At 34.8% G+C, this 13,725-nt stretch overlaps 1 protein-coding gene across 1 annotated transcript in view; it reads left to right on the forward strand.

The window, feature by feature from the left end:
* Positions 1-11,826, forward strand: part of AGGF1 (angiogenic factor with G-patch and FHA domains 1) — a 29,486-nt gene extending 17,660 nt beyond the window's left edge. The window contains exons 9-14 of the mRNA XM_054578508.1: positions 306-407; positions 1,263-1,428; positions 2,597-2,679; positions 7,940-8,067; positions 8,208-8,307; positions 9,589-11,826. Coding sequence (XP_054434483.1) covers positions 306-407; positions 1,263-1,428; positions 2,597-2,679; positions 7,940-8,067; positions 8,208-8,307; positions 9,589-9,789 — 780 coding nt within the window. The 3' untranslated portion in view covers positions 9,790-11,826. The remainder of the gene's footprint in view (positions 1-305; positions 408-1,262; positions 1,429-2,596; positions 2,680-7,939; positions 8,068-8,207; positions 8,308-9,588) is intronic.
* Positions 11,827-13,725: the final 1,899 nt, after the last annotated feature.

Consider the following 13,725-nt stretch of genomic DNA (forward strand, 5'->3'; position numbering starts at 1 on the left):
TTATATTAGGTGAAAAAACAATTTCTAATTGTGTGTCTAGTATAGTCGCAACTATATTATAGAAGTAGAAAAGGTAGGACACACTAAGTTATTAATGGTAGTTACAGGTGAAATTATACGTGCCTTTTTCATCTGTAACCTCCATAGTTGTACCAGAAGTATTACAGTTCTGTATTCAGAAAAAATAATAAATAATAGAAGTTAAATAATCAGACTAAAGTCTCTTGCATTCTATCATAGAGAAATTATCATCTATGGTTTAAAAAAAGTATGCAACTTTGTAAGTACCTGATTTCTTTTTTAAGTTTCATGCAGAAATTTATTTTGACCATGACTTACAAAGTTATGTCCTTGTGGATCAAGGCAGTCAAAATGGTACAGTTGTTAATGGGAAACAGATTCTTCAGGTGAGTGCATATATATTAATTACTTGTACATTATTTAAAAAATTGAACTAAAATTTTTATTCCTGATGGCTATTCCTGATAGTTATTATACATATCATTTGATTAGGTCAGTGTTCAAGTCCAAATCTGTTATGTGGAAGGGGGTTCCCAGAAAGGGCTGAAGACGTATATAATAAGTGGATTCTTGACTATTGACTTTTGACCTCTAATTATGTATCTATCCCTTGTTTTTAGAGCTAAATGCATTTTAAAGCTATTCAGAGTAAATGTTTTTACAGCAACTTGAGAGGTCCTTTTTTGTGTTTTTTTAAATTTATTTTACTGAAAATGTTTCTAAACTGTAAATTCCTTGAAGCCAAGGGCTACGTCTATTTAATTAACTCTTCTATCTTCAACATGTAGCAAAGTGCTTGGCACTGGAAGGGAGTCCTTATTATTAGTCTGTAAGAATCAAAAATGAAATAAAACTGAATTATCATGAGAAAAGAAGAGGGAAAAAGGAGACTAATGGTACACTTATCCCCTTAACACTTCATCTTTTTTACTATGATTATTTGTTTTGGTAATAGATTTTTAGCAGTTTGGGTTAGGTAGTTCTCTGATGAGATTGGGCATGGAGATAGGATATTGTGGTGTCTGATAATACAAAAATTAGAAGTTTCGCAGTTCAGTTATCCAATAGTAGTACATCATGGGTCATTGAGTTGTGGATATGTGTATGCATACGTGTGTCTTTTTCATTGAAACTTAGTCTCAAAAATTTTTTTTTTGTTATAATCAAACGTTACTTCCATTTGACATAAAATAATCATATATAAATCTTTTGGATTTCTGTTTGGTAATTTTTCCCCTCAGCCAAAAACTAAATGTGACCCTTACGTACTTGAGCATGGAGATGAAGTGAAAATTGGAGAGACTGTATTGTCCTTTCACATTCACCCAGGCAGTGACACCTGTGATGGCTGCGAGCCAGGGCAGGTTAGAGCTCACCTTCGTCTTGATAAGAAAGATGAATCTTTTGGTATGTGAAACATATTGTTATATGAGGGCATGATATCTTTTTAATTCACTGGAGTGTTCTAAAAATATATCAGTTGGCTATGAGCTTCATATCTTCATATAATAATTTTTATATAATACTGTATTAAGATAATTTATATTTCCATGAATGTTATCAAATGAGACTCAAAAATGACATGTTTTTCAAACTTGAGACCTAGGTTAGTTGATTATGATTGTACCTGGTTATTCTATGTAATCGCTTAGCTGTGCTTTTATAGCATTAGGTTATTTTCTGACCAGGAGGTAATCATTAGCTCTGTTTTTGCTAATCTAGTTTAGTTGGCTTTTGAAGCAGCACTGCAGTGGTAGCTAAATGCTCTTCAAAAAAGTAACTGTGACATAACTATAATAAATATTGGTTTCCTTTTAACATCTACTTACTGATTTGAAAAAGTCATCCACAGTTAAACTCTGTCATATAATATTGTAACAAAATAATAGGCCAAGATATTTACAGTTGTTGGTTGATATGTTTACTCTCCTACTTACAGTTCATGTTGATACATCAGCTGTGTATATACCATTATTTTCTATAGTAAATAACACTGTAGGAAGTTGCTATCTTGCTTTAAACCCACTCGTCTAAGGCTTTTAAAATTTAAATAGATACTCTGAACGAGTAAAAACAAATTTTTTTCACATCACTTACTCCTCTAAATACCAATTTCACATGGTCATTGCATATTTTTTGTTTTCTGATATTAGATTATAAAAATAAGTATGACATATTACAAAGTAACATGAATCTTGGGCTCTGTGATTTTTCTTTTGCACATGCATATGTTTCTTTAGAAAATTCACAGCATTTCTGCATTTGGGATTCTTGTATAATACTCATATCAGAAAATTAAGATGTTTAGTGTTTATTTTGTTACCTATACTGTAACATTCCTATAATCTTTTGCATTTTGGTTTACCTTCCAAGTAGACTTCAATTACCAAAATATTGAAAGGACATCTTCACAACCCAAGATTCCGATATATTAATGTTTATTTCCACATTTAATTAATCTACTGATGGACTACTAATATTGTTAACTAGTTTTATTAAATATGAGTATTCTATATAAAATCTGTCAGATTTAGGGAGTTTTTCTTTTTAAACCAAACTCACTTTTTCCTTTTAGTTGGTCCAACACTAAGCAAAGAGGAAAAAGAGTTGGAAAGGAGAAAAGAATTAAAGAAAATACGAGTAAAATATGGTTTGCGGGTAAGGATGTTAAATATTGTTATATGCATTCAAAATTGTGTGCCTTTTTTGAGTAAAAATGCCTTTAGATATACATAGTCCATTTTACATATAAAAAAGAGTATTTAGAATTATTTTGAGATTTATGTCATTTCTTTTAGTTTAATATTACCTTAACTGTTGAAGTAGAAAAATGATAATAGGACTTCAGGTTAAGATGGAGGTGTAGGTAAACAGGCTTTGCATTCTTGCACAACTACAGCAAAAATTACAACTAGACTACAAAACAAGTATCACCCATATTCATCTGAAAATCGAGCTCTATGGATTTAAAGGATTTAAAGAAGCCACATTCATCCAAATGGGTAGGAGCAGTAGAGATACAAAGAAATACAGAGGCGCAGAGGCATGGCGAGGCACAAAGATGCAGAGTGACCTGCAGAGGCATAGAGATGTGGATCAAGCAGTCCCATTTTCACATGTGGTAGATTAAAATTGGAAGGGATACATTGGGAGCAAGGGATAACGGGGTAGCAAAGAATCCCAGCTTCAGACCAAACCGCCCAGCCCAGCTTTCCAGCACCAGGAAGATAAGTCCCCATAAGTTCTGGCTGTAAAAACCAGTGGGAGTTGGAGCAGTGGAAGAAACTGCCGGATTCTCAGGAGATTCCTCTTACGGGGCCTGCAGCCTCAGAACTTACACAGATATACCCCGTCTGTAATTCAGCACCAGGGCAACACCAGAAAGGGCACCAGGGGCATATGGGGAGAAATTGAAGTGACTGGCAACAGGGGGAGTGCTGGGAGACAGCTTCCTCCCGGGCAAAACTCCAGAGGCCAGACAGTGGCTTGTCCCCTCTCTGAGCCCTCCCCCACAAAGAGCCACAGACTGGTGAGATGTGTTGCTCCACCCTGGCTATAACCTAAGGCTCTGCCCCATACAACTTACAGGTGCACTTTTCTTGCAGTAGGCCGTACTACTCAGGGAGTCATAGCAGGCCTATGTAATACACAGAAACAAACACAGGGAGGCTGCCAAATTGAGGAGACAAAAATATGGCCCAAATGAAAGAAAAAAACAAAACTCACAAAAAGAACTAAGCAAAATGGAGATAGACAACCTATTGGATGTAGAGTTCAAAACATTGGTTATCATGATGCTCAAAGAACTCATTGGGTACTTCAACAGCATAAAAAAGACTGAGGCAGAAATGAAGATTGCATTAAGTGAAATAAAGAAAAATCTACAGGAAACCAACAGTGGAGGGGATGAAGTCAAGAATCAAATCAATGATATGGAACACAAGGAAGAAAAAAATCATTCAATCAGAATAGCAAGAAGAAAAAAAGAATCCATAAAAATGAGGATAGGCTAAGGAGCCCCTGGGGCATTTCCAAACATACCAGCAGCTGAATCATAGGGCTGCCAGAAGGAGAAGAGGAAGAGCAAGAAATTGAAGACTTATTTGAAAAAATAATGAAAGAAAACTTCCCTCATTTCGTGAAGGAAATAGATATACAAGTCGAGGAAGCAGAGAGAGTCCCAAACAAGTTGGATCCAAAGAGGACCACACTAAGACACATCACAATTCAAATGCTAAAGGTTAAAAATAAGGAGAGATTCTTAAAAGCAGCAAGAGAAAAGAAGAGAGTTACCTACAAAGGAGTTCCCATAAGACTGTCAGCTGATTTCTCAAAAGATACTTTGCAGGCTTGAATGGACTGGCAAGAAGTATTCAAAGCGATGCAAAGCAAGGACCTACAACCTAGATTACTCTATCCAGTAAAGTTATCATTTAGAAAGGAAGGGCAAATAAAGTGCTTTCCAGACAAAGTAAAACTAAAGGAGTTAATCGTCCCCAAGCCATTATATGAAATGTTAAAGGGAACTAATTATATAAGAAAAAGAAGATCAGAACAGTGAACATTAAAATGGCAGCAAATCCACAACTATAACAACTGAATCTAAAAAACAGGCTAAGCAAACAACCAGAACAGGAACAGAATCATTGATATAGAGGTCATTTGGGGGATTATCAGTTGGGAGGGGTCGGGAGAAAATGGGGGGAAAGGTGCAAGGATTAAAAAGCACAAATTGGTAGGTACAGAATAGACTGGGAGATGTTAAGAACAGTATAGGAAATGAAGAAGCCAAAGAACATATGCATGACCCATGGACATGAAGTAAGGGGAGGGGATTGCTGGATGGAATGGTGGTACTGGGCAGAGGAGGTAAAAGGGGCAAAAATTGGGACAACTAAATAGCATACATCAGTAAAATATATTTTTTAAAATGATAATAGTACCCTTCATTGGAATAGCCATATCTGGTTTTTAAAAACTTGCATTAAAATGTTACTATGGAAGAACATAGTTGAAAGACTAACGCTGCATGATTTCAAGATTTATTATAAATATAAACTATAGTAATGAAGGCATAATATTGGCATAAAGATAAACAACTAGGTTGGGAGTGGAATAATGAATCCAGAAATAGATCTATATAGACGGGGTGTGTGTGTGTGTGTGTGTGTGTGTGTGTGTGTGTGTGATTTCAACAAAGGTGTGAAGACACTTTGGTGGAGAAAGGATGGTTTTTTCAACAAACAGTGCTGGAACAGTTGGATCACCATATGCAAAAATAACAAGAACTTTGATTCACACCACACAACATATAAATGAACTCAGAATGGATCATAGAGATGAATTTAAAATCTAAAACTATAAAGCTATTAGAAGCAAACCTTAAAAAATGTTAGGCAATTTTTTTTTTAGATATCTAACATCAAAAGCACAATCCACAAAAGAATATATTAATAAATTACACTTCCTCCAATGCTTCTCTTTCTCCAAAGACACTGTTAAAGAATGAAAGGATAGGCCACAGACTGGGAAAAATATTTGCAAATCATGTATCTGATAAAAAATCTTATGTCTTATACTTAGAATGTATAATGATCTCAAAACTCAGTAAAAACAAGTCAATTAAAAAATTAGCAAAAGATTTAAATAGACACTTGAGGATGATGTACAGATGACAAATAAACACATGAAAAGATGTCTAGTATCAGTAGTCATTAGGGAAATGCAAATTAAAACCAATAAAAAGACTGACCATACCAAGTGTTGCTGGGTATGTGGAGGAACTGGAACTCACACACTGCTGATGAAAACATAAAATGGCGTGATTACTTTGGAAAAGAGTTCAGTAGTTTTTTTTAAAAGTTAAATATATGATTCACCATTCTACTCTGTGATATTTATTGAAGAGAAAGACTAGTAAACAATTGTTCATAGCAGCTTTTTTTTCTAATGGCTAAAACTGGAAATAATTTATATGTTCATCATTAATGGATAAATAAACTGGTATATCTATATAACCAAATACTAGTTAGGAATAAAAAAAGTAAGCTTTTGATACGGGGTGTAATATGGATGAATCTCAGTTATGCTGAGTGAAAGAAGTCAGACAACAAGAGTACATAGTATGTACTTCTGCTTATAAATTTAAAAAAATTCTAGGAAAGCAAACTTACATGTGACAGTAAGATGTGGTTACCTGAATATAGGAGAAGAAAGATGCACAGGGAGGATCTGAGGGATGGATTACAAAAAAGGGCAAGGACTTTTGTGGGAGATGAGTATGTTTCTTATCTTGACTTTGGTGATGGTTTTATAGGCATACACATCTCAAAAGTGTCTAGTTGTACACTTTATGTGTAATTTATTATGTTATATCTCAGTAAGGCTGTAAAAAATCATTGCTATTTAATCATGTAAGTAGATCAGGAAGGTAATTAATATTTTCAGTTTACATTTGAGAAACTAAAGCCTAAGGATCACCCAATTACTAAAATGAAAGAGCTAGATATAGAATCTAGGTCTTGAGTGTATTTGTCCAGTGCTTTTTACACTTCATGAAGATGAGAGAAAAGATGTACCAAAATAATATATATTCTGCAAAATTGTATTTGTTGTTACTTTTGTACTAAGGGAAAGAAATAATAAAAATGCCAAGGGACTAATTTTGGAGGAAAATAGAAGATATATAAGGAGAGAATAAAATGTTTTCTCAAAAATTTTAACTCAGTCTCTGTACCATCTTCTGGTGGCGGGGCGGGGGGGCCATTATGACCAGTGGTTCTGTTTTTCTTCTCTGATTAAAAGCAAATTAAGTAAAAACTTACATGGTAATTTCCTTGAATTTACTCTGGTAGCCCCTAGCATCTCTGTGGATGAATGTCATACTTTTTCTTTTTTTTAATCCTCACCCAAAGATATGTTAATTTATTTTAGAGCAAGGTAGGGGCGAGGAGAGACAGAAACATACATGTGAGAGAGAACCATTCATTTGTTGCCTCCCATTTGGACCGCAACTGGGGATTGAACCTGCAACCTACGTATGTGCCCTGACCAGGAATTGATCTCCCCCTAGGCCCTTGCTATGTGGGGCGATGCTCCAACCAGCTGAGCCACCTGGTCAGGGGAATGTCATACTTTTTATATAAAGTTCAACAAGTAATAAGGAAGGGTGGAGAGAAGTCTTCTCCGATGCCACAAGCTGAAGGGACTATGTCCTCTTTTGTGTCACTGCCGCATAATATGTATTTTTTTTGGTTGAACCAATTATACTCTAGTTTGCTTAAGATTATATATGTCTTACAGGATTATAAATTTCTTTGCATTCCATCACCTAACCTGGAATTAACACACTCTTTCTTCAGTAAATACTTGTTGAGTGACTGATTAATTGTATAAATGGAGCTGAATTGAAGCCAAATGCTATTATTACTAGAGTAAAAGAGTGTTTGCTTTTTATCCATTTTTAAAACTTTCTATGTTTGTCTTTCTAAGGAGCAGTAATTAAACTATTTTAGGTATTTAGAGAAAAGGAGAAATAGATATTTTTCCCCCAATTCCAGAGGTTCTGCATATTTGTTTGAATACTGGTAGTTAATATGAGAATGTGACTACACAGCATTAAGTCAAAATAAAATGTATTTCACTATTATGATTACATATTATAATTTACATGTTTATATTCTGTATACAATTTGTGTTATAGGACAATTTCAAATAATATAAACATTTTAAAGGGGATAGGCTAAAAATAGTGTATTCAATGACACAATTGTCTTTATTTATATCATGGCTTGTTTTAATTCATCATTTAATAGAGACCACATTGAATCATATTTGCAAAGTAAGGCAAATTATACAGACAATGACATTTTTATTTATCAGCTTTGTTTTTTTCAATGATTATTTTGTGTTTATAAAGAATACAGACTATGAAGATGAAAAGGCATTGAAGAATCCAAAATATAAAGATAGAGCAGGAAAGCGTAGGAAGCAGATTGGAAGTGAAGGAACTTTCCAAAGGGATGATGCTCCTGCATCTGTTCATTCGTAAGTATTAACTTTTCCAAAGTGGTTTTCTAGAGTAGTTTTACCAATTATTTTTAACTTATTCATTTATTATAAATGTGACCTAAATAGTCTTTTAGAGATCAACTATCATCTTAATTTTTTTTTAATTTTTTAAAAAGTGAAATTACTGATAGCAACAAGGGTCGGAAGATGTTGGAGAAGATGGGTTGGAAAAAAGGAGAGGGCCTAGGGAAGGACGGTGGAGGAATGAAAACTCCGGTAAGACTTGCGTTTTCTTTCACTCTTTACTTTTACAGTAGATATATTTACTGTGTACCTAATATGTGCCAGGCATTGTCTTAAGAGCCACTGGTGTGGTAGCAAACAAAAACAGATGTGATCACTGCCTTTGTGGTATTCATGATTACCAAGTATATATTATGTACATTGTTTTGTTTTTAATGTTTTTAGGGAGCCTCTTAGAATTGAGGTTTTCTTCAGTGGCGCTAGGATAGTAAATGCTATTTCCTGAGCCAAAGGTTTTTCTGTGTCTTTTAGGTGATTTTAATGATTTCTGGTACTAAACATTGCAGGAGCAGTTACAGTGTTGTTTTACAAATAGGCAGGTTCTGTATTAGCTGGAGAACCATTACATGGGGAATACATTAGCTGTATTAGCAGGTTTTGGGTTCAGGAATCAGAGAATGTAACAACAAGTAATAGAGAGAATAATGTTTGAAAAATAGTACAGTGATTTAATTCTGTAGGCCCAAGGTTCATCAAAGTTCAGATTATCTTTCACAAAAACCTTACAAAATAACATGACTAAAGAACTTCCTTAATAATTACTTGGTACCTAAAGAAATAATGAATGGATCACTGTGAGTTTAATGTAAGCTTTCTTATTTCATTGAGATACAATGGGAAGAACTTGGGTTTTATTTTCAGACCTAGGTTAGAATATGTGCTCTCACTTGCTATCGATGGGACTTAGGGCAAGTTTGAACTTCAGTTTTCATAAGTAAAAATGGGGATGATAAACACTTTTTCAGTGATATCATGAAGATACAGACCTCAGCATGACGCCTGACATACACTAGACACTCAGTAACTGGTAGCTTTTAATGCTTCTCAAAATAATGAGAAGTATTCCCTTCTTATGAAAATAAGCAGTCATGTTCTTTTTATGATTCAATGTTTAACCTAACTGTTCACTTACATACGTGAGGCTAGGACAGTACGTTTAAATACATCTATTGCCTTTACTGTTGTTCAGAGTGGGATGACAGATTCTGCAGCATTTCAGTGAAATTCAGTGCTGTTGTAGGAGCAGAGTTACTGTCTTATTGACAGGTAAAACAATACAGAAAAATGAGTTTAAGTTCCATGTCTAATCATAGGTATTCCTGTCTGTATCTGATGAATTTGACAGGTTTTTCTTTTGCATTGGTATTTTCTAAATCAAACAATTGTAGTTAAAATGCTAAGTTGGACACAGCAGATTTCAGTGTTCTTTGATTTGTACAATAAATAAGTCCTCTACTCAACTTTTGCTAACAGATCCAGCTTCAGCTTCGGCGGACACATGCAGGCTTGGGGACAGGCAAACCATCCTCAATTGAAGATGTTCACCTTCTCCAAAACAAGAGCAAAAAGAACTGGGAGAAAGCACGAGAGAGGTTTGCCGAAAACTTCCCAGAAACTAAACCTCAACAAGATGCACCAGGGACAGTGCCTTGGGTCAAAGGGACTGTAGAGTGAAGGTCAGTCATAGAACACAGTTCAAGGTTTTTTTAACAAAGAGTCTGGAAACTCTTATTTCATTGCAGAACTTTTCCCTCCAAAAGAACCGGTGGCATGAGGGTACTGTATCACAGCTTACCCCCTCATGATTCAGAAATGTATAATAAAGTGTGGTTTGTAGTTTTCAAAAAAAAAACAAAACAAATAATCACTTAATCAAGTTATTTGATGAGTGGATTAAAGTTCACAGGGCATGGATAAGCTTATCAAACTTTGTTATTTTTATCCGGTCATTTATAAGACATATATAAGTAACTAGCCATATAGGCAAAATTCATGTACCCTCTAATGATTTAAATGTATTTTTGTCCTTGTCTCCATATGTTCATTATTGTAAGATGTGCAACAAAAAATCAAAAGTTTATAAAAACAATTCTGATTATATACATTCTTGTTTATGCCCTTTAGAACTTAGATAAAAAATGTTAAGAAAACATGAGCAGTGGTGCATACATTTTATTATCCTTGAAATAACGTAAGTAATGTTACTGAAGAACTAATGAACAGGTGACACATAGGAAATTAGTCTTTCATGTTTTCTTCTGTGAAGAATCTGTTGATTTGTACTATATAGTAAGCATTTACATGGGTTTGTTTCATAGCTGAAATATTTAGATAAGAACAATTGAGTACAGTATTGAAATATTCAGTGTGCTGGCATTTGTAGTTTTGATAAATCCCATTGCTGGCGATAAGAATTTTGCCACAGAAATCTGATTTCTAAACTACAAACAGATTACCTAGCCAAAGCCTCAAACTCAAGTGTTTATTGAAAATGTTCTCAAATGCAATAAAAACATTATAACATCTAAAAGAGCGATTCATTGAACCAACAATTTAAACTTACTACCAGCCAAAATTTTCCTTCTTAAATTGTCAGAGCAGCAACAAAAGAGTATCTTCAAATTTCGGAGAACCGCAGTGCAGCTTTCTGAGTGCAGGTTCTCAGAGCAGGTGTCTCTGCTCTGCCAGTTACCACTCTTCGTTCTGTTCAGAGTTTCTCTCAGCTCCTTGCTGGGAAACGAATGCTGGGACTGACTGTTTCCTGGCAACATAAGCTATGGCTCCCTCATCTACTGTGAAGAAATGTTTTCAAGATTTGGAATAGGAAGGGGAAGTTCTGAGGAAAAAAAGTACAGTAGGGTTGGGATTTCTAGTATAAATGGTATAGGGTGCTTAGAAAGAAAAGGGAGTGGGGAAAGAAAAAGAAATATATTACTAAAGATGAGACATGTTACTAAATTGTCTAATTCCTTTATGCCTAAGCTGGGATAATCAGAGGCCCTAGAACTCCAGATCTGGATAAGGTAATTTTCTGTATCTTTCCTGGCCACCTACATGCCCTAATACATATGTATATGTACATTAGACTTGGAGGCAACAGGAGTTGCCTGCATTATTTTCTCTAAAATAGAAAAAAATTTACTCACTTAAATGTGGTTTTGGTACTGGTGCCCTGTATATAGGTAACAATATAGAACTACCAAAGAAGGCTTTTCTTCTGGTAGATCCTACTCATTGTGTTAATATATTGTGTGCATATTTCCCATTTTTATTATTGGATTACAGAAAACATTTTTCATTGTTTTCTTTTGTTAAGAAAATGGAAACTTGAAAATGATGATAAAAATTGAAATATATGTGATATTTGCATTATTAAAACCCTTTGCAGATCAAAGTCTCAGGGCTACACTGTATAGTGGTTAAAGCACTCGTAATGTCTGGGTCTATTTCCAACTGTGAAATAATATTTATCTCACATGTCTGTCTTGAATAGAAAATGAGAAAATGTATATAAAAGCACTTTGTAAACTGTAAAAGTAGTACAAATGTGAGCTTCTGTCTGTTTAGAAGCATAGATGTGAATTGTGTATAATTTGGATTACGCATAAAATCATTTTGTGTCTAATATTTTAAACTACAGTTTATTCACATAATATAAATTTATTAATTTAATAGCCTTTAAGTGTTTAAGTGGAGCTACAAGTTGTGGAATCTGAGAAATCTAACATCTTATATTTTTGCCAAAACGTGAGAAGCTGGTAAAATTGAGAACAGAAGAAGCCATCAACATTAGAGTAAAATAACAGAATATTTTCTAGAATTAAATAGCTAGGAAGCTCAAGAAGAGAGGAATTTTTTTCTTCTGCTTTTAAACAGTTTTCACTTCTGATGTTTCATTTTTTTTCTAGTTATACACTTAAGAAGTAATGATGCACCCAGATCGAAAACCTTTCAACTGTTCATGTAAAAGATTATTTCTTAATTTGGTACATTTTCAAATTGAGGGCAAGAGAAGATAGAAATCTCAGACAAAGTAAAGCAAGGGGTAGCAGAGATTTAGCACAAAGGCCAACCTGTCAAGTTGCAGGACACAGGCATGTGCTGGACAGGGAGCCAGAAAGGCATTTCTGGACCCAAGACGTAAAGACATTCTCAGGAACAGTTGGAAGTATTTTCTCTAACATCTTGTTCTAAATGTGCTTCTTATTTTTATAGGGCATCACTTACGTCTTTGAATCTCCGATTCAAAAAGTTTTTTTTTACTTTTTTAGACTTGAAAGTCGGAAATACATTTGGGTTCTTTAAAATGAGTCAGTATTTGTGTGTGTGTGTGTGTGTATTTTTATCAGCCCAGGCTTCCACTCTGCCTTTCTGCTTCACTATTCTTAGTGTTGACTTATGGCTTTGTAGTTGCAAAGTGACTTATGGAACTCCAGTCATCACATTTATGTCCAAAATAGGAAGAAAGGATAGAGAGAGTAGTACTCGTATTAGTTCTCTTTTATTAGGAAAGCAAAAGCTTACTCAGAAGCTGTTGTAGCAGACTTCCCCTAAGTTCATTAGCCAGCACCTGATGATATGACTACCCAAAGCTGCAAGGGAAGTTGGAAAGGTGGGCAATAGGCCAGGGCGGGGTAGCTCAGTTAGTTAGAGCATCATCCCAGTACACAAAGGTTGTGGGTTTGATCCCTAGTCAGGGTACATACAAGAATCAACTAATAAATGCATAAATAAGTGGAACAACAAATCCGTATTTCTCCATCTCTTTCTAAAATCAATACAGTTTTTTTTTTTAAAGTATGTTAAAACCTAAGAAAAATAAGAAAGAAAAGGTAGGCAACAAGATGGTCTTAATTGACTTAAGCCAATCACGAACCATCACCTGAGGACCATGTTGCTGTAAGAACAGAATCAGGGTTCAGTGAGCAAAGCAGAAGGGGGACAGTAGAATGAGCAAGTAACTCAGCAAGGGGGTTCGTTAAATTATGATACAGTCCTAACAATACTGTGTCACCCTTCAGGTTAGAACTATATATACGCTGATATAAAAGGATATTTTCACTACATTGCTTTTATTTAAAAAAGAAACATTAAGGAAAGTGTGCAAAACATAATCCCATTTTTAAAAAAATAATGGGCATATATTGAGCTGTTAATATTAATTAACCCAAAGAGTGAACAGACTTCTACTTGTTTTTAATTTCTATATTTGAACTTTAAAGTAGGTATAATTGTATAGTTAGCCGGGTATAAATTGTATTTATAGCAGGTAGGAATACAACACCAGGAAATGGGCCTTTGGGGCTCAACCCTGGGCATTTTCCTCATTCTCCTGCTCAGTTTTATTTACCATTTATACACAGGACTCCCAGGTTCTTTTAGATAAGATACACACCTAACTTAAAGTCACTGTAAATGCAACTTATCCAAGATCGAATCCATAGTCTTCTCCAAACCTGGTCTTTCCAGCTTACTTTGTGGGCAGCACCATGTAGCCAGTTGTACAAGGCAGAACCTAGGAGGCGGCCTCTATTCAGTACCACCACCCTCTCTCCCCTTCCCCCTGATTTACAGTATATTAAATTAGTTCACTGTCACCACTCACCTGGA

This window comes from Pteronotus mesoamericanus, unplaced genomic scaffold (genome assembly GCF_021234165.1).
Source record: "Pteronotus mesoamericanus isolate MK-2021 breed Mesoamerican mustached bat unplaced genomic scaffold, CSHL_Meso_final contig_50, whole genome shotgun sequence".
Lineage (NCBI taxonomy): Eukaryota > Metazoa > Chordata > Mammalia > Chiroptera > Mormoopidae > Pteronotus > Pteronotus mesoamericanus.